Here is a 19,637-nt window from a genome sequence, read left to right as displayed (position 1 = left end):
CTCGGATCGGAATGGGGGGAGGCGGACTCTCTGTGTTCTTCCGGCGAGGAACGAGATGATCCATTCCAGTGCCTTCTCTTGGATACCGATGTTGCTGAGGCGTTGAACTAGGGTGCGGTGGCAGACAGTGTCGAACGCTGCAGAGAGGTCCAGGAAGATGAGGGCTGTTGTTTCCCCGTTGTCGAGCAGGGTTCTGATGTCGTCGGTGGCTGCGATGAGGGCGGTCTCGGTGCTGTGGTTGGCTCGGAAACCGGACTGCGAGGGGTCGAGGGATCCGTTCGTCTCCAGGAAGGCTGCAAGCTGTCTGTTGACGGTCTTCTCGATGACTTTGGCAGGAAAAGGGAGGAGCGAGATGGGGCGGAAGTTCTTGAGGTCGGTGGGGTCCGCTGTTGGTTTCTTCAGTAGGGCGTTGAGCTCGGCATGCTTCCAGCTCTCCGGGAAGGTGGCGGTGTTGAAGGAGGTGTTGATGACGTCCCGGAGTTGGGGTGCGATGATGGAGTTGGCCTTGTTGAAGACGTGGTGGGGGCAGGGGTCGGTTGGAGATCCGGAGTGGATGGTGTTCATCGTGAGGGCTGTGTCTTCGGTGGTCACCGTGGTCCAGGTGCGGAGGGTGGCGTTGGTTCGGCGGTTGGGTGCGTGGATGGTGCGCCGAAGCTGTTGTGGATGTCGGCGACCTTGCGGTGGAAGAACGAGGCGAGAGAGTCGCAGAGATCTTGTGAAGGAGTGATGTCGTTGTTGCCGGTGCTGGGGTTGGAGAACTCCTTGATGATGCTGAAGAGTTCCTTGCTGTCGTGGGCGTTGTTGTCCAGTCGTTCCTTCAGTGATTTCTTCTTGGTGGTGCGGATAAGCTGGTGGTGCTTGCGGGTGGCGTGTTTGAGGGCGGTCATGTTGTCTGTGGTCTGGTCGAGGAGCCAGGCTTTCTCGAGGGTGCGGCAGTTTTTCTTGGAGTCCTTGAGTTCGTCGGTGAACCAGGAGGCTTTCTTGCTTCTGGGTCTGCTGGGAGGGTTCTTCAGTGGCGCGAGGTCGTCGGTGCAGGCGGTCAGCCACTGCGTGAAGTTGCGTGCTGCTTCGTTGGGGTCCGTTGTGCTGGCGGGTGGGTTCTGGCTGAGGGAGGTGGTGAGCTGCTCGGCGGTGATCTTGCTCCAGCTCCTGTGAGGAACCTGTTGCGGGTGGTGGTGGGTCGTGGTTCTTCTGAAGCTGAAGTGGACGCAGCTGTGGTCGGTCCAGTGAAGTCCGGTGGAGTGGCTGAAGGTGATGTGCTTGCTGGATGAGAAGACGGTATCAAGCGTGTGGCCGGCGTAGTGGGTGGGGGTGTTGACCAGTTGCTTGAGTCCGAGGTTGGCGAGGTTGTCCAGTAGGGCGGCGGTGTTGCGGTCCTTGTTGTTCTCCAGGTGGAAGTTGAGGTCCCCTAGGGGGATGTAGTCAGCAGAGCGGAGGGCGTGCGGGCTGATGAAGTCCGTGATGTCTTCGCTGAATTGTGTACGTGGTCCCGGGGGTCTGTAGACGAGGGAGCCTCTGAGGGTCGTCTTTGGGTCGGTGTGTATCTGGAAGTGGAGGTGCTCGGCGGCGGCGAAGGTGTCGTTGGAGTCGGTCGTGATGCGGATGGTGTTCTTGTGTACGATGGCGATGCCTCCTCCCGTCTGGTTGACGCGGTCTCTCCGGGTGATCTTGTATCCGTCTGGGATGGCGATGGCGGTGTCGGGTACGGAGGAGGCGTTCATCCAGGTTTCTGTGAGGAAGGCGACGTCTGGTGAGGTTGTGTCGAGCAGGTTCCAAAGTTCGATGGCGTGTCTGTGGATGGAGCGGGTGTTGAGCAGGATGCACTTGAGGTGGCTGTTGTTGGTGCTCGACTTGGTGGCTGTGGTTCAGGTCCGGAGGCAGGTGAACTTGCAGGCTTGAAAGGTGAAGGGTCCGTGGGTGCGTCTCGGGGTGGCTCGGTGGCAGGCTCTTGTTCGGTCGGGTTTGAGTGCGATGAGGGTGGCGGCGTCGTAGGTCCGTCGTGTGGGCAGGCATCGTCGGGGGACAGGGGTCCTGGCGCTGGGCGCGGGCCAGGCGCGGACGGGCGCAGACGGGCTTGCCTTTGGCGTGCCTTCGGCGCACAATCGGCGCGCCCGCTGCGCGTCAACGCTGCGCGTATGCATGGGCGTCATAAGAAGGAGCCGGGAGGGAGGAGCAGCTGGGTGGCGGGAGCGGGGCGGCGAATGGGCAGGAGGGGGGCGGGGCAGCAGGGAGGCAGCGGCGGGAAAGGAGGTCAGAGGGCGGCTCAGCGGCGGCTGGGTCGTCCGGGGGAAAACGAAGGAAAAACGAAGGCACAGCTGAAGGCAAAAACGAGGCAAAAAGCAAGGCAAAAAAACGAAGCAGTAGCAGGGGTGTGTGGGGGCGACCTCGCCTGGTTACAGGCTCAGCGGTCGCCTGTGGGTCTGTAATTTTACGCGACTCCAGTCCCTCTAACTCCGGCACTAGCCTCGAGGCCCTCTCACCATGTTCCAGCCATGCAATCAATTTACCTGCTTTATCGCCATGCTCATATATGCGACTCTAAACAGCACTGATGTGCACAATCGCTCTATCACGCACCAGGCCTTTATATTCCTCTTGCAGAAGTCTCAATCTATGGAGCTCCGCAGCTGTGTGGGACACAGCCACTTTCTCCTCCCAAGAGTATGACCTCCGCTTCCTTCCGAGCCACCTCGGCATGACTCTTTTTCTTCTTCCCAGCATCTAAGGACAGGACCTCGCCCCGTGCGACCGTTTTGTACGCTTCCCAGAGGGACTGTGCGGAGTAGACCGACCCCAGATTTTCCAGGAAGTAGCGGTCAGACATTAGAAGCACCTCTTGTCTGATAGCCGGATCTTTTAACTGCCAGGCACTAATAGGAGCCACCCTACCCACCCCTGGTCTATCAAGTGATAGCTGACTGCATATAATGTTTTAAAGCTCTCGAACCCTATACACCATGCCATGGTTTCCAGTTAATACTTGCCCTTACTTTTTGATTGCAAGCTACTTAATATGTTCCCTTTTGGGCAGTCGAGAACTGTAAAAACAATTAGTTCAACTGTGTGAGGACCCTATTGAACAGTGCCTAATTAAATCACTTATTTTTTTTGATTTGTGATTGTATATTCTGTTAATTTGTTTTTGAATGCCTCTGTTAAGTTTCCCTCCCCCTTGCTGTGTGCTGACATCACAAATTCCGTTCAGTGTTTGGCGCCAAGAGGGCCTAGTGATTGTTGTTTTTTTATTGTTGAAATTTCATGTGTTGGCCTATATTAGTAGGCCACTGGACACAGTGGCAGAAGCTTTATGATTTGACAGTCTACACTGGATAAGTTTGAGTTTTTGTTTACTTGTAACCTTATTTCATGTGAGCCCGACTTCACGGAGCTTCACAGGCAAAGGTAATTACAGCTTAGACATCACAAATGAAAGTACAAATGGTTGACAATATGCAAGAATGACAGTTTTAATACATAAATCAAAAAAGGGTTATTATGTCTCATTTGTGACCGTATGTATATTCACATACACTAAATGCTGAGTAGCAGATTGAAAAACCATTTGTAAATGTGGATTATCTATTTTAAGGCCAATTTGAAATCGGTGAACAGGGAAATGAGAAATTCATAGAAGAAAGGAGTGAGAGAGAGTTCGGGGGGTGGAGAGTCAGAGTTTTAGACCCCTGGAGCACATCTCAAGATGAATTGAGATGAAGATTGATGCTTTTTAAACCAAGAGGTGCTACTATCTTGATGTGGTAATATGTTGTGTTCTAACTTTCGCTCTTTCCTTAGTTTAATTTATCTGTATTTTTTCTTTCAAGTTGATTTTGCTGGTTTATTTGCTATCTGTACCAAAATGGCCACTATGATTGTGCTTGATTACTTGGGGCTCTTATCTTCTTGTCTTGTTATATGTGTGAGTCCTTATCTGTAGCGCTTATCCCATGGCTTATGTTATGAAAAAATGGGGGGAAACAATGCCATCTTTGAAGGGACTGTTTAATTTGCCTGCTTCCAGTGAATCACTGTCACTGTTTAGATCCTCCTTCTGTAAGTTGAATTTTGCTATAACTTCCTCTTATGTGATGTTCTTCTGCCAAAATGGCCATTACACACTTCAGTTAGGCTATAACGCCCCTTCCAATAGGAAGGCTGCTCCTTTATTCCAATTATTGTGCGCCTCATTGATGTTGGCTCTAATGGAGAGCTATAAAGGGTGTTTTTTGGCACTGGGCAAGGCTCAGGTGGACCTCATCCTTTCCTTCCCTAGTTCCTAGAGCTGTGGTACAGTTTATTGGGCCCTGGGTCTTCGAGAGGAAGGGAGGCTATGATGCCCATCTCCATTTGCTTGGATCTTATATGGAATCATAAACTAGGCAAAATCCTTTTGCGTGTGGCTCTGTGATTACAATTGAGCGCAGAGAATCAAACTGCCCAGAGAATGTCCAGTAGATGACTACTGCAGAGATATCAGTTTTATGCTACATTTAGAGTCCACACTGCATTTAGTACACAACACTTCTTAAGACAGTAAAAAAAGCATGGCATTTCATTTCAAATAGTGTATGAAAATGTTTAATGTTCAAGTTTTTGATTTCCATAATATGTTTATTTATAGCAGGACAGGAGCTTTCCAAACTAAAGCGCGTTGCACAGTATCGGTGTTTGGGTGGCTATCCAGGATCTGAGTCGTGACTGGTTTTTGCTCCCTTGAGTTCATCAAAGATGCTCAACATTTTTTAGGGTAATCTCAAAACTAGGGAAGGAGAAGGGGTTGTCCCCTTATCTAGGAAAGTTCAGAAATCTGACCAGCAAAGTGTTAAACGCTTCCTATTTCATAAGTATGTGGGTATTTGCCAACGACTTGTAGGTAATTTCCATTCCTAAGGATTCACACACATTTCTTTCTGTCGACGGTGGAAACGGAGAGTACACTAAACCAAAATGAAAAGGCTTTCAGGGGATTGGCTTCTTTACCACAACATATAATTTCCCTTTCAAGAAACAAAACAAATTGAGGCTGTGTACCTGATACAATTCTCTCTATATAAATATTTATCATTTCAATACTCCTGGAAATATGTGACTGTGACAGATTTTCAAGGCTTCTAATTTAATTATTTGTTAAATCAGATAACGTGATATATTTGCTCAGATAATATGAGCAACGGTGTGGAGAGTAAATATCCACATTTTAAAAATCTTTTTTAAGGTGGGCTCACAAACACATAAATGAAGTGTTAAAAAGTGGTAGATGAGACAAGAGACACTAATGACGTCCCATATGTGAGTATTGTGTGCTTATATATTCCTGAGAGGTCTCTGTGTGTTAAGCTGCAAGAATGACTAGCGTCCGTGTTGCACAAGGCCTTTTTTTAAAGAAATGCCTGTGGCATGTAGGATAATTATGAGTGCAGCCATGAATAGGATTACTTTTGAAGTGTCAGTCGGGCAACAATTGGGTGGAGGAAGTGGGACAGGTAAATAACCTTTATTGTTAAATCTGAGAGACAAAGAAAGAAGTAATGATGAAACAGCACAATAAGAAAAGCTATGATGCCAAAGGCTGTGAGGTAAACATTTGTGAAGGAGGGTGAATTGTAAAGAAACACAATAATATCAGTAGTTTGAGTTTAGACTTTGTCATGCATTGTGTGCATAAGGCTTTATCTTCATTTTTCTAAAGATTGGATCTGGGTAGCTATCTTCCACTGTGCCCGGGTTCCTTGCCCATTGTGCAGCCCTTACCGCAGCCTGCACCATCTTGGACTTTTGTTCACTTGCACCCTCATCCTCCTCCTCCCACCTGTGTGGCATGTTTTCCCACAGAGAATTTTGATTAAATTGAGCAATTAATGTTAAAAATCGTATGTTCAAATTACTGAGTATTGTTCACTAGATACAAATTATTGCATTTGCAAATATGAAGATGCTCTTATATTCTGAAATCCATTTGTACTTTGCACATTGTAGAATTGATTCTTTAGTTGAGATCACTGAATAACATTGATTTTGTTTTGATTTTTGCAGTTGATGTCAGTGTGTGTTTTGGGAATTTCTGCTTGGATGCGAGACTATCTGAATAATGTTCTCACTCTAACTGCAGAAACCAGGTATGCTTTTATAAAAGAGGGATCTTCCTTTTTAGTGAATCACCCTGCCATGAATGATCATTTTTGCATAAATGCATGTTTGTAATACCTGCAGAACTAATACATTGCACAATTAAATAACCACTGCTAATTCCACAGGACACTTAAGATTCATCCACTGTACTTGGCTGTGTTAAAATAATGCAAGCAAGGTCTTCTGAGGGTCTCCGGTCCAATCTGCTTGTCTGGCCACTGAAAGAGCAGACATCGCCTTAATAATAAAAACAGCAGGGTATTTACAGTTACTTCTAATTTAAAACATAGAAGAACGAGACACCATTGTAATAGTTCTGCCAAAAGCTGGTCTTGAGAATGGTCCACCTCATGTAATCCTAGGCTGCAGTTGTGAGGATGATGGCAGAGAAGGTCATTTATTACAAACTGAATCCGTCAGACAAAGCAACTTTGATCCAGCAAATAAAGTTTGAAAAGAGAAAAGAAATCTAAAAAATATTTCTCCAGTATTAGGGTGTCTTTCATAGATTCACATGCTTGAATATCCCCCGTCGTCGGAGTGGGAGTCCCACGGTAAATAAAATAGCAATAATATACAATATATATATATATATGTAACAACATAAAACCTGAAATATGTAATAGAAAAAAGGCATAACAAGCCTACACATATTTCTACATAGGAATGCATGGAAAAGGAAAAAACCATTTGCAGACTATCATTGTCATTATGTTGGTCCAAACCGCAGCCAATCAGGCGCCAGCAACCCTCTAGAACCTTCTCCTCAGAGCTCAGCACCTTAGATTTTCTACCGCACGTCGTGCGAAGGGAGTCTCCCTGAGCTCTGCTCAGTTTCTTCAATTTTCTTCAATTTTTTCTTCTTAATATCACAGTTTTGTAATGTCTTCTTACATGAAGTCTACGGTCAGACCCTGTGTCACTTGTAGGAAGCTGTGACCTTTTCCTGTGAACCCTCATGAAGAGTATATGGAAACACTCTGCTTGTCTCTGACATGGTAAGAGGAGAAGGGGTTGTTCTTGTGCTGTACCCCCCTTCTGATGTGGGAGGAATTTTTTTGTTTGTCCTGCACATTAAGGTTTTAAGTGATGCTTCTCCTCTACTTCACCAGCTGAAGTAACATCACAATTAAGGGGTCTATGGCCTTCTTTGAGTCTGCCTCCCACATCTACGCCCACGAGATTTACTCTCAGGCGTCTAGACTCACTCTGCGCACTTTTATACGTGAAAATGTGCCAGCTTGTCGACGATACGGTCTATCTACCCTCCGACGACAATCTTTGCCGTCACTGTTGCTCTGCAACGACAACGCCACCAGGCATGCGTCGACGACAGTGAGGACAGTGCCCTCTTGTCGACTACAGGCTCGTAGCAGTTGGCCTCGTCGACGGTACGCTCGTCGACGGTAGGCTCGTCGACGGTAGGCTCGTCGATGGTAGGCTCGTCGACGGTGAGCTCCGTAGATGGTGAGCTCCGTAGACGGTGAGCTCCGTAGACAGTGAGCTCCGTAGACAGTGAGCTCCGTAGACGCTGAGCTCCGTAGACGCTGAGCTCCGTAGACGCTGAGCTCCGTAGACGGTGAGCTCTGTAGACGGTGAGCTCTGTGGACGGTGAGCTCTGTGGACGGTGAGCTCTGTGAACGGTGAGCTCTGTAGACGGTGAGCTCTGTAGACGATGAGCTCTGTAGACGGTGAGCTCCGTCAACATTCAGCTTCTACGCCAGTTGGCTTCGTTGACGGATGACCCTGTCAACTGTTGGATTCGTCGACGGTTGAGCCCGTCGACAGTTGGTTTCACACACTGTTGACTTTTATGCACAATGTGTTTTGGTAGACGATTTATCTCGTCGACTGCAGCTTTCTGCTACATCCACGTGATGGCTTTTTACTCATGCCTTTATATCTTCTTCTAAAAACTGGAGCTCTATTGCATTCACCTCTGGTGAATATTGGAGGTTTTCCCCCTCCTTATGAAGAGAGCGGCAAATCGCTTTTCCCTTTTCCCCTCGTCCTGGGGAAACCACAGAAACAAGTTCGTTCAGTTCCTATCATAGACTTTATTTAGCAAGAAGGTGTTAGACTCATGCAGAGGCCAAACTCTGTGCCGGCGGTTTGTTTTCCACGCCTCGACAAGAAATGTGAAGCTCCCCACTATTCAGCCTACCCTGACTCAGTCATTACTCAGGCGGCACAGCGATTATCTTGCAAGCCAGTTGGGCAGGTATGCCGCCAGATGTGCTCTGACATGTTGGCGCCAGTAGCACTTATTCCAGAATCCTCCAAGCCTCACGCTTTGAAGATCCTGCAGGAGTGAGAGAGAGAGAAGTGCATCAGAAATGATACACTGTGAAGTGAACATTGCTTGTACAGGTTTTCCACAGCTCGCTATAGGGGCAGTCTGGGAAAGACAATTTTGCTTCAATGCTACGTCTTTCGCAAGGAGGTTCAGACTTCAATACTTCACTTGTTCTTTTGAATGAGGATCCCTTCTGGCCAGCATGTTGATGAGGCACTGCAGACCATCTTAAAGGACACAGATACTGCCCGCACCTTCGGGATATAGAATCGCAGCCTTTTCGTGGTGCCGAGGATGTAGCTCCACGTCCTTTGTTTCAAGGGAGTTCCATCCAGTTTTGGCTCCTACAATCAGAACCAACTGCGTTACTCAAATCAAACGCAGTCACATAGGCACAGTACCAACAGGTCCTACATAGACAATCATCGTACAGCCGAGGCGACTCTTCTAAGAAACAATGGATTACCGGGAACACACCTTTATTCCCTCCAAAAACGTCAGAGATCTAATATCTCACTTTTACTCCAATTGGTCAAAGGTGACAGAGGACCGTTGTTTTTTTTTTTTTTTTAAACGTCTTGCCCAAGGGCACACTTTAGAATTTGTCAAATTTCCCTCTTTCTACACCTCCAAAGGGACCTCCTCCTTCTCATCTACGGGTGTCGTTTGCACAAGTGTCTATATGGATACAAACAGGGACCGTCGGAGTGGTTCCGAATCTCCAACAGCGTTAGGGTTTACTCTCAGTTCCTCATCAACAAGCAAATGAGGAAAGTAGCGCATGATTTCAGATCTTTGCGCAAACTTTACAAATGTTGTCCCTCAACAAAATCCTAAAGTTCTTATGCCAGAACGACTTTATAACTACTCTCAACCTCCAGGATGTCTATTTTCATGTGTCAATCCTTCCTAAGTTAGGAAGTGGCTACGCTTTACAATAGGTACAGAACTTATTCAATTAAAGTCCTACCTCTTGGATTTAGGTCCGTTTCACGTGTCTTTACGTACATCCTGGCACCAGTGGCAGCCTATCTACGTCTGCAAGGCATACAAATTTATCATTGCTGAGACAACTGTATAATAAGAGCTCGCTCTTATTTACAAGCAGTCCAGCACACCCAGACTTGTCAGTCACTGTTTCAAAACCTGATTTTCAATAAATCATGACAAGTCCCAACTAGTACTAGCTCCGATATCAACTTTTCTCGGAGCATCAATCAATACAAACCTAGCAAAGGTGTTTGTCTCACACGAACAACGGGCCTGCATCTCCCACTTGGTGGTTCTTCTACATTGGTTGCAGGTCTCCAGTTCCTTCGAAGATCTCATTCTATCAATCCTCGGATGCAAGAGGCCTTTTTGTTTGGTGGGTCCAAGAAAGAAATTTGTAGAAGGGGTGTGCGTTATTCCTTCAAGAAGCGCCAAATTACACAATCACCACAGACGAATCCCTTCGAGGGTTGGGGAGCATATCTTCATGGGCTGAAGGTCAGCAGAGAATGGAACCCTCAACAAAAGGCTTGGCACATCAATCGGCTAGAGCTAGGTGCCATCTTCTTAGCCCTCAAATCCTTTCGTGTTATCATTCAAGGGGCCACAGTGTTGGTTTGCACAGACAATACTTCAAGTATACCTTACTCAAACAAACAGGGAAGAACGAGGTTGGTTCTTCTATCTCAGAAAGCCCAAGAGATATGGGCTTGGGCAATATGGCACAGGATCAAACTCTTGGCTGTTCATGTGCCGGGAGTTGCAAATGTGCTGGCGGACACCCTCAGCAGGTCAACAGGTGTCCAACCACGAATAGGAACTGCGCCAGCCAACGGCGGATCGAATCTTCCAGCAGTGGGGTCATCCCGATCTGGACTTCTTTGCGACAAAAAAAAAAAAGAACAGCTAATGCCTGTTTCTTTGCAAGCTGGCATCCCCACAGGGACTCGCAGGGGAAGGCGTTTTCAATAAACTGGTCTCAAATATATGCTTACGCCTTTCCTTCTCCGTAAGATGAAGAAAGAGCTGTGTCGTTTGATTCTCATTGCCCACAGGTGGCCTCGCCAATACTGGTTCACCGAACTTCTTCTCCTCTCAGAGTACGATCCAATACAGTTTCGACCAATTCCAAATCTCCTCTCCATTCAGAATGGTCAAATTTGCCATCCGATCCGGCTTCTCTAAAATTAGCAGATTGGCGCCTGAGCACCTTCAATTAGCTCATCTGACTATCTCGGCGGATTGTAAGGAGGGACTGGCTTACGCGAGAGCACCTACTAAAATAAAGACATACAGTCTTTAAAAAAAAAAATCTGCATTTGGTGTTAATCTGCTGGGGTTCACCCATTTCTTGCAACGCCGGACCAGATATTACCTTTTTTCTTGCACCTGGCAAGATCAGGCTTATCTCATACAACGTTGAAGGTTTTTGGGCAGCCATTTCAAGGTAACGTCAGGATGGGTCCATCTCTCTTTATTCTTCAAGAATGCAACAGTTCTTTAAGGGACTACTCAGAATGTTTCCTCCTGTACGTCGTCCGCCTCCATCATGGCATTTTAATGTAGTATTAGCGCAGCTCATGCGCCACCCATTTGAGCCAATTTTCAGGATGTATTTCAAATTCCTAACATGCAACGTTTTTTCTCTTTGCTAGCATTAACTTCATCTAGAAGAGTCTGTGATGTTCAAGCTCTCACTGTCAATTCACCTTTCTTACAATTCACGCCCAATTCTGTGGTGGTACGTACAAACCCAAGGTTTATGCCTAAGGTCCCTTCGGATTTTCACCTGAATGAACCAGTTATCTTAAAGAAGTTTTTTCCTAATCCGCAATCCCCTGCGAAGAGGGCATTACATACCCTTGACATCAGAAAATGTTTTAAAATTCTATTTGCAAAGGACCTCTGTCATTCTCAAATCCGATCAACTGTTTATTGCCTATGGAAATATACGGCAAGGACAAGCAGTGTCTAAACACACCATAGCTAGATGGATTTATGCAGCTGCTGACATTTGCCATCTTCATAGTTTATGGACGTTTCCACTAAGGGCGTCAAGTTCCCAAACCTACAATTGCTCCTGGGGTTTCCTCGGCCATTGCTTTCTGCCATCAACAGGCAGGCAAGCCTCTACAGTCTTCAGTGAGGATCCATTCTACCAGGGCGATGTCGTCTTCAACTGCCCTGTTTGCCGGTGTGCCGCTGCATCAGATCTGTAGAGCAGCCATGTGGTCAAGTAGGCACATGTTTACGAAACACTACTGCCTGGGTACCATTAACAAAGCAGACACTGCAGTGGGACAGGCTATGCTTCGCTATCTTTTTCAATAAGGTGAGCCTCTGTCTTCCCTCCTCCATTATGGTTTACCTTATTACTGTATGTCTTGCATGACTATAGACATATTTGGTTTTATAAGTCTATGCATGTGTATCATGCTGGGATGTTTTCTTCGGATATTACTGCTTTCTATTCTATATTCAAGCATGTGAATCTATGAAAGACACCCTAATACTGGAGAAGAACAATTGTTACTTACCTGTAAACAGGTGGTTCTCCAGTATTGGTGTCTTTCATAGATTCACATGCAACCCACCCTCCTCCCCTCAGAGGCTCTCTTCTCCTCATAGACTCTGTGGTCACTCATGTGCTACGAAAATCTGAGGTGCTGAGCTCTGAGGAGAAGGTTCTAGAGGGTTGCTGGCGCCTGATTGGCTGTGGTTTGGACCAACATAATGACAATGATAGTCTGCAAATGGTTTTTTCCTTTTCCATGCATTCCTATGTAGAAATATGTGTAGGCTTGTTATGCCTTTTTTCTATTACATATTTCAGGTTTTATGTTGTTACATATATATATATATATATTGTATATTATCGCTATTTTATTTACCGTGGGACTCCCACTCCGACGACGGGGGACATTCAAGCATGTGAATCTATGAAAGACACCAATACTGGAGAACCACCTGTTTACAGGTAAGTAACAATTGTTCATATTCATCACATTTTTAAATCAATTTTTTAAAACGGTATTTATTGATTTTATAGCAAACAACATACAGTGCAAGATAGGTGCAAGATAGGTATGTTCAAAACGAAGTGTGCAATTTCGGTCCATTTCCATATTTAACAATCGTCAACATTGTTACTGATCCTGGATTACAGTGGAGGGGGGGGGGGCATTCTTTGTGTCCATTCCCACAATAGTGTTACTTTATGTAGCGGGTGTTGTCTCATTGTCTCTGTCCGTGCTCTGCAGTTGGATATCGTGTCTGGTTTGTGAGCTCGCAAGAGTCTGTGAATTAAGCAAATATGAGCGGAACGTCTGCCAGATATTGAGTTTCTTGGAAGTCGAGGGTTGCAGTTGTGCATAGCGATCACTATTCGTATTACAGTATGTCATACTGTGTAGCCAGGCTTTCAACGTTAATGGATGTTTATCCCCCCAGTGTAACGCTACTTCTCTCTTGGCAAGCAATAGAGCAAGTGCACTGAAGCGCCGCGTTGATCTTGGAAGGTCATGAACGTACCCCAAAAGTTCCTGCAGTGGTGTGGGAGTGATATCAAGTTATATCATACTAGACAGTTCCACGAATACCGCCTTCGAAAATTGGGCTATCCTAACACAGGTCCCCGCCACGTGTGCGAAGTCTGCCATTGGGGAGCTGCACTTGGGGCATGTGTGAGGGTGTGTTGGGTCAATCCGATGTATTTGAAATGTAACAATTTATGTTTATGGTTAAAGGAGATCTTGCATGTGTTCACAGCAGCAGCGCCACTGAAAGTCAGAAATGGGCTGGCCCAGGTCCCATTCCCAAGCCGTGTGTATCCTGACATCTCTATTGGATAGCAGAGCAATGGCAGACATATACATTTTGGACATCAGATGCTCCCCGCTATTGTCTTTAATGAGTAACATCAGCGGGGAGAAGTCAGGCGGTAGCTGAGTATTTGTGCTCTAAGGGCCCCCTGTAGCCTATGTAATATAAACTGGTCCATAAATGATGCATCTCGAAAACAGGTGTCTTCAACACCTGAGAAGGCGTAACTGCTGGAGAACAAGTCTCCGAACGTCACCAAGTTATGTTTGGACATAGTACGCCTTACCGTGGCTTCCTGAGTGATCGGTAGCCAAAGGTTCCCTGCCAGGGGAATGGCTGAAGAATAGAGAAGGTGGTCACTGGTTGCCCGAGTGAGTTGTTTCTAGGCCCAACTAGTTGTGGAGACTGTCTGGATATCTTTAGGATTGCGGGGTATACCTACCCGCAGCAGGACAGCTAGGGGTGTAGGGTGCGGGAGGTCGTAGGTAAGGGTCCTGTGCATCAGAATGATACCAGTGCCTCGCAAAGCTGCACTGGGCAACCAAATAATATACGCAGAAATTCGGGACCCTAAACCCACCACACTCAAATGGCCCAGCTAATCTGGGGTTGTTTGCCGCCCCACACCAGTCTTATTAAATGTGAGCGAAATATGGAGAAGAGTCACTTAGGCAATGGAATTGGGATGTTTTGAAATAAATATAAGAATTGGGACAATATAACCTTCTTTATTATGGCGATTCGACCCGCCATTCTGAGGGGTAGCTTCAGCCAGCCTTCGATCTTACATCCTAGTTTCTCTGTTGCTGGGCCATAATTGAGCTGCAGTATTTGTTCCGGTTCTTTGTGTATGTGGGTACCCAGATACCTGACTGAGTCATCGCACCATCTAAGTGAAAATTCGGTGTCTCTGTCACATTGGGCCTCCATCAGTGGGAACATTTCCGATTTACTCCAATTTATGTGCAGCTCTGACAGAGCACCATACTGGACTATTTCTCAGAGTATGGGCCCTAGAATATCGTCAGGATGTCTCACATAAAGAATGATATTGTTTGCATATAGGGCGATAAGCAGTGGGCCCATTTTAAACTGCAGGCCCCTGTGGGTGTGTCTTTCCTGGAGATGGCGTACCAGGGGATCCAATGCTATTATAAATAATAACGGGGAAAGCGGGCAGCCTTGGCAGGTCCCCCATGTGAGTGTAAAAGGAGACGTCTGAGTACCATTCAGCCGAATGCACGCCGAAGGGCATATGTACAGCAGCGAGATCGTTGAAATAAACCTCTGCGGAACACCCAGTCTGACCAGTGTGGTGCTCAGGAAGGGCCATTCCAGGGAATGGAAGGCCTTCTCGGCGTCCAACAGGAACGCTGCGGCTGGGATGGCGGGTACAATTCTGTGGAGGGTGGCGAACAGAGTGCGCAGGTTCATGGACGTAGATTTATGCGGGATGAATCCTGACTGAGCAGGAGATACAATCTGATCTATAATAAGGGACAGCCTGATGGCTAACATTTTGGCCAATATTTTGTTATCAAAATGTAATAACGAGAGTGGCCTATAGGAGCCACATTGTTGCAGGTCTTTACCTGCCTTAGGAAGGAGCATTATGACCGCTTCTCGAAGTGTGTGTGGGGGGTGGGGGAGTTCACCAGATTCTATATCCTCCTGGTACACGTCAATGAGAAGCGGGCAAGTAATTGCTTGTATGTTTTATAGAAGCAGCCAGAGTATCCATCAAGACCCGGCGCTTTTGAGCCACCCATGGCGTCTGTTGCTTGGATAGTACTTTCAACTTAGGGGCTGTTCAAGAAACTACCTGTGTGCTGATTCAAGCCATACCAGTGCAATTTCGTCTAAGTAGCTATTATTTTTGGTCATGTGGGCAGACACTCTGGATGTATACAGTTCCTTGTAGCAGGATAGCACCACATTTTGTATGCCAGTGGTGTCCGATACATATTTACCATCAGGGCCCTGAAGGTTTGAAATATATGACTGGTCTCTGGGTGGCCGCAGTAGTCTCGCTAGTGTGTGACCAGGCCTTTCGCCCTCCTCATATCACCTGGCGACCTTGTATTTCCCCAGTAAATGTTATTCGTGCTCTGTTGCCTAGTGAAATTCAGACATTAGGGCAGCCCGGCATTGTAAACTGGATAGATGCTGTAGTGTTGCGTGGTTTAGATCTATAGTTGTTTGCTGTGTTTCCAATTGTGACAGCGTACGAAGCAAGTCCCTGAGTATGCCTGGGCTCTTTGAGATACACACTCCCCTTATGTATGTTTTAAATGCCTCCCATAGCGTGGCTTTAGTTTACTCTGAGCCCATGTTGATTTCAAAGTATTCTTCAATTGCCAAGCCTAGCTCGGATTTGAACAATGCATCCCGGAGGGCCATTTCCGGAAACCTCCACTGTCTTTCCACCCTCCCTGCCCTTGGAATCCGCAACTGTAGTAGGAGGGTTGCATGGTCTGACAGGGTATGTGGGAGGTGTTTAATCGCACGGAGCCATGAGATCATATTAGGGGCAAGCAACCCATAATCCAGTAGGGTCCATGTGTTGTGAGGAGTGGAATAGTGGATAAATGCTGCCTGAGCCGGATGTAAATATCTCTCTCAGGTCTGCAAGTGTGAACCTAGCCCTGGGTTTCGTGTCAGTGGATGTGCTATCCATTTGGGGATCATGTAAAATGTTGAGGTCACCCCCCATGCAGACAAGGTCAGGCTTCCATGTAATCTATTCGGGCCAGGTGGTCACCGAAAAAATCCTGATCATCTATATTCATGGCATTGACATTGACAAGGAGTACGGTGTATCCCAGAAGGTTCTCCTTAACAAATAAGTATCACCCCGCTGTGTCCATGCACACCTCCACTGCCCTAAACAGGACCCACTTATGAACCAAAAGGCAGACTCCCCTGGCCTGTGTACTATAACCAGCAAAGTACCTATGAGGACCCCAGCTTGCGGCAAAACCAGTTGAGTTCTTGGGAAGTAGGTGCGTCTCTTGGAGAAAAGCAACGTCAACCTGGTGACGCTGTAGATAACGTACTACTTGTTTACATTTACTAATGTTGTACAGCCCCCGGATGTTCCAGGACATCAGTGTAATGTTTGCAAATGAGAATCCTACTCTCCATAGTCGCTGCTGTGGACCTGTGTGGTTGCACCTATACGATATGAGCATCAGTCTAACAAATCAGAATAATAAAGACATTACAACAAACCCTTTCAACCCCACCCATCCCCAAATCCTCTGCATAGGGGAAATACCCTAAACCCAAACAGAATAATGAACATAAAGAAGATTAAATGTAATCAATACAATGTTACGTATACCAAGGTGCTATTGCACTTGGGGAGAGGCAACCCTGCGCCCCGTCCCTGATTCTGTATGGTATATGATAAATAATGACCTGACTTAAGCCATGTCTAGTGCGGCAATCATTCTGCAGCTGGTCATTGAAGCACGGGCAGATGTGATTCATTTCAACATTATTCGTGGTGCCCGATGGTTATTTAGCTGCCCGTGAACAGTTCCAAACTGGCCCCAGAGTCCGAGACCGGAGGGGACCGGCCTGGGGAGGGTGATCGCTGAGTCCTTCCTGTGTTGGAGCGAAAGCGGAGGAACTCTTGTGCTGCTGTAGGGGAATCAAAAATCTGCGACCTCCCATCTAGATTTACTTTTAGACATGCTGGGTACATCATATTTCAAGCCCATTTTATGGAGGGAAGCATTGACTGCTGCGTGTTTCCTGCGAGTGCCCTGCGCCATGGCTGTAAAGTCCAGGTAGCCTGGTCTGGGACGAGGACCAAGTGTGCAGTGTGCTCTGTTTACCACAAAAATGGAAGTGAAGGACTCACGGCCAAATAGGTCTATCAGTAGGTTTTCCACAAAGCCATCTAGGCGGCCTGTGTTTGTGGATTCTGGCAGTCCAAGTATGCGAACATTGTTGCGTCTTCCCCTAGCTTCCAAGTCCTCATTCTTGATTGCTTTGGTCTTGAGGAGTTTCTCCATTCGCTCCAACCTCTTGGTGGTTTGTGCTGAGCCATCCTCCAAGTCTGAAATTCTGCCCTCCTTGGTGTCCGACCTGCCCTTGTGTTGATCCAACCTGGAACCCAATTAGGTCCAGTTGCATATCTAGTGCGTGGAAGTGTGTGTCCAGGGCTTTGAAGCCAGCCCTAAGTTCCATCATGCGGGCGCCTGTACCTTGTGTAGTTGTCACGGGGGCGGAATATTTCCACTCTCTGCCATATCCGTGCCCACAGTTTCCGTGCCCCTGCCGGCCTTGTCGAATGTCAATTTCCGTTGCTTGGGGTCCCCGCGGACCATGTCCAGTTAAGGAGAGACATCTTTGAGGCTCCGTGTGTTGTGACTGCAATCTGCACTGTGGGAGCTGTGTTGAGGGTTGAAGTGCAAATGTGGCACGTTCTCACGGTGGGCACACAGCTTGATATTCCGCCAGGGGGGCAAGGTTCAGGTAGGTCTCCTCTCCGAACCTGTGTCCCAGCCAGCCCTGCAAATGAGGGACCCCGGGCAGGCCAAGAGAGTTGCGCTGAATGTATGCAGTAAATAGTTACACCCGGCAGGGGCCATTAGTATCTCGCCGCGCCCCTCTCAGAAATGTCATATTGGGCGGTTTCCTGCAATGTTAGAATGGGCTCGAGCGGCCCTCAATCTCCACCCCCAGCACTAGGGTCAAGACTGAGTGGGGATGGGAGCAGCGTGGGGTGCGCGACCTCAATGCTGATGGTGTGGCGCCGACTCAATGCTGGAGCAGGAGGGGGGCGGGGTGCGAAACAAAGCAAAGTCAGCACCAGACAGCTTTTTTTGATCGAGGAGTCCCATTAACGCAAACGTGTTGAATTATTTGTAAGCAGAAAAGATAGACAGGTTTTGTACCTCATGTGCCAGCAGGACTACCTCTAAGTGTATCACTCAGATAGTATGAGTGAACACTAAGTGTTGTAAATTTCTTGTTAGGGTATTAGAGAAACTGTGTTATATATATATATATATATATATATATATATATATATAACCATAGGTTTCAGGCCTTATATAGTTAGGAATTAGCATTAAAAAAAACTTGCAAATTCACTGAAAAAACCATAGGTTTCAGGCCTTATATAGTTAGGAATTAGCGTATAAAAAACCTTTGAAATTCAATGAAAAAACCATAGGTTTCAGGCCTTATATAGTTAGGAATTAGCTTTTAAAAAACCTTTGAAATTCACTCAATAAACTATAAGTTTTAGGGGTGTTATAGTTAGCTGGACATTTCACTCATACAAAACCATTGAAATTGCTCCTATATAGTTAGTTGGACTAACTATATTTCGCGCACCCGCAATCCACTGCTGATGATGTCACATATTACATCATTCATGACATGGTCAGTGACATCACTGATGACATCTCAAATGACATCACTGATGACATTCGTTATTTAAATATGCATTATATAGAGCAATTTGCATTGAAGAATGAGTGGATATATAAAAATTAATATTTGGATGGAGGATTTAGTAGCAATGTAATTGACTGTTTACTTTAACAATGTATAGTGTCTCACTAAATATAGTGGATAGTGACTAAACTGTGTGAATATCTGTATCACTTTGTCAGTTGTTGTGTAAACTGGTTCTCCAGTTGGTTACTAGCTATGTGAAAGTCTATATTACTTATTAATTAGTTAACTGAGTATTTGTATTAGAGAGTGAATGTGTGTGTGGTTCGGTGGGGGGTGTGTGTGCCCAAAGATGTGCGAATAATTGATTCAGTAGATATATGAAGTTAAAACTACATGTTATAACAGTTGTTTGGGTGAGTGAATATCTTTATAGGAGTGGTGATGAGCAAATATATTTCTCTTTGGTGCATGTCCAACAAAGTAGAAAAATAAAAGGCAGTGTATATGTCAGTTTATATGTCAGTTTTTGTATATAAATAAGTATTCATAAGACTCAATGATTCTGTAAGTGACTATATGGATGACTGTATAATTGTAATAATTATTTTATAATACAGTAAGTATGACTTACTATGTCAATGAATAGATGAAGTGGTGTTTGTATAAGTGTGTAGCTAAGTAAGTATGTAAGTATGATCCATTGTTTGCATAAGTGAGTAGGATAACTTCATATTTTAATAGGTTGTGTGCTGGTGTGTAATGACGATATAGGTGTATAAGTATTTTTGATATTGTTCTATTTTTCATTGACAGCATGTATTATTGAATCTACAGGTAAGTGATTAGATGTGTGTATACATCTAAGAATCACTGAGTGGGTTTTTAGATACTTGTATTGCTGTGTCAATGGATTCAAATATGATACTCTGTATTTTACAAAGAGTGATGAAAGATTTTACTAGTGTATGAAAAGGTGTATGTG

At 46.0% G+C, this 19,637-nt stretch overlaps 1 protein-coding gene across 3 annotated transcripts in view; it reads left to right on the top strand.

Annotated features, from left to right (window-relative positions):
• The window catches only part of TSPAN12 (tetraspanin 12), a 212,440-nt gene that overhangs the window by 81,465 nt on the left and 111,338 nt on the right, over nt 1-19,637 (top strand). For all 3 annotated transcript variants that reach the window (XM_078680422.1, XM_078680439.1, XM_078680430.1), the window contains exon 3: nt 6,034-6,116. In XM_078680422.1, coding sequence (XP_078536548.1) covers nt 6,034-6,116 — 83 coding nt within the window. The remainder of the gene's footprint in view (nt 1-6,033; nt 6,117-19,637) is intronic.

The sequence above is a fragment of the Lissotriton helveticus genome, chromosome 1_1 (genome assembly GCF_964261635.1).
Source record: "Lissotriton helveticus chromosome 1_1, aLisHel1.1, whole genome shotgun sequence".
NCBI lineage: Eukaryota > Metazoa > Chordata > Amphibia > Caudata > Salamandridae > Lissotriton > Lissotriton helveticus.
This window is presented reverse-complemented; position numbering and strand designations above follow the sequence as displayed.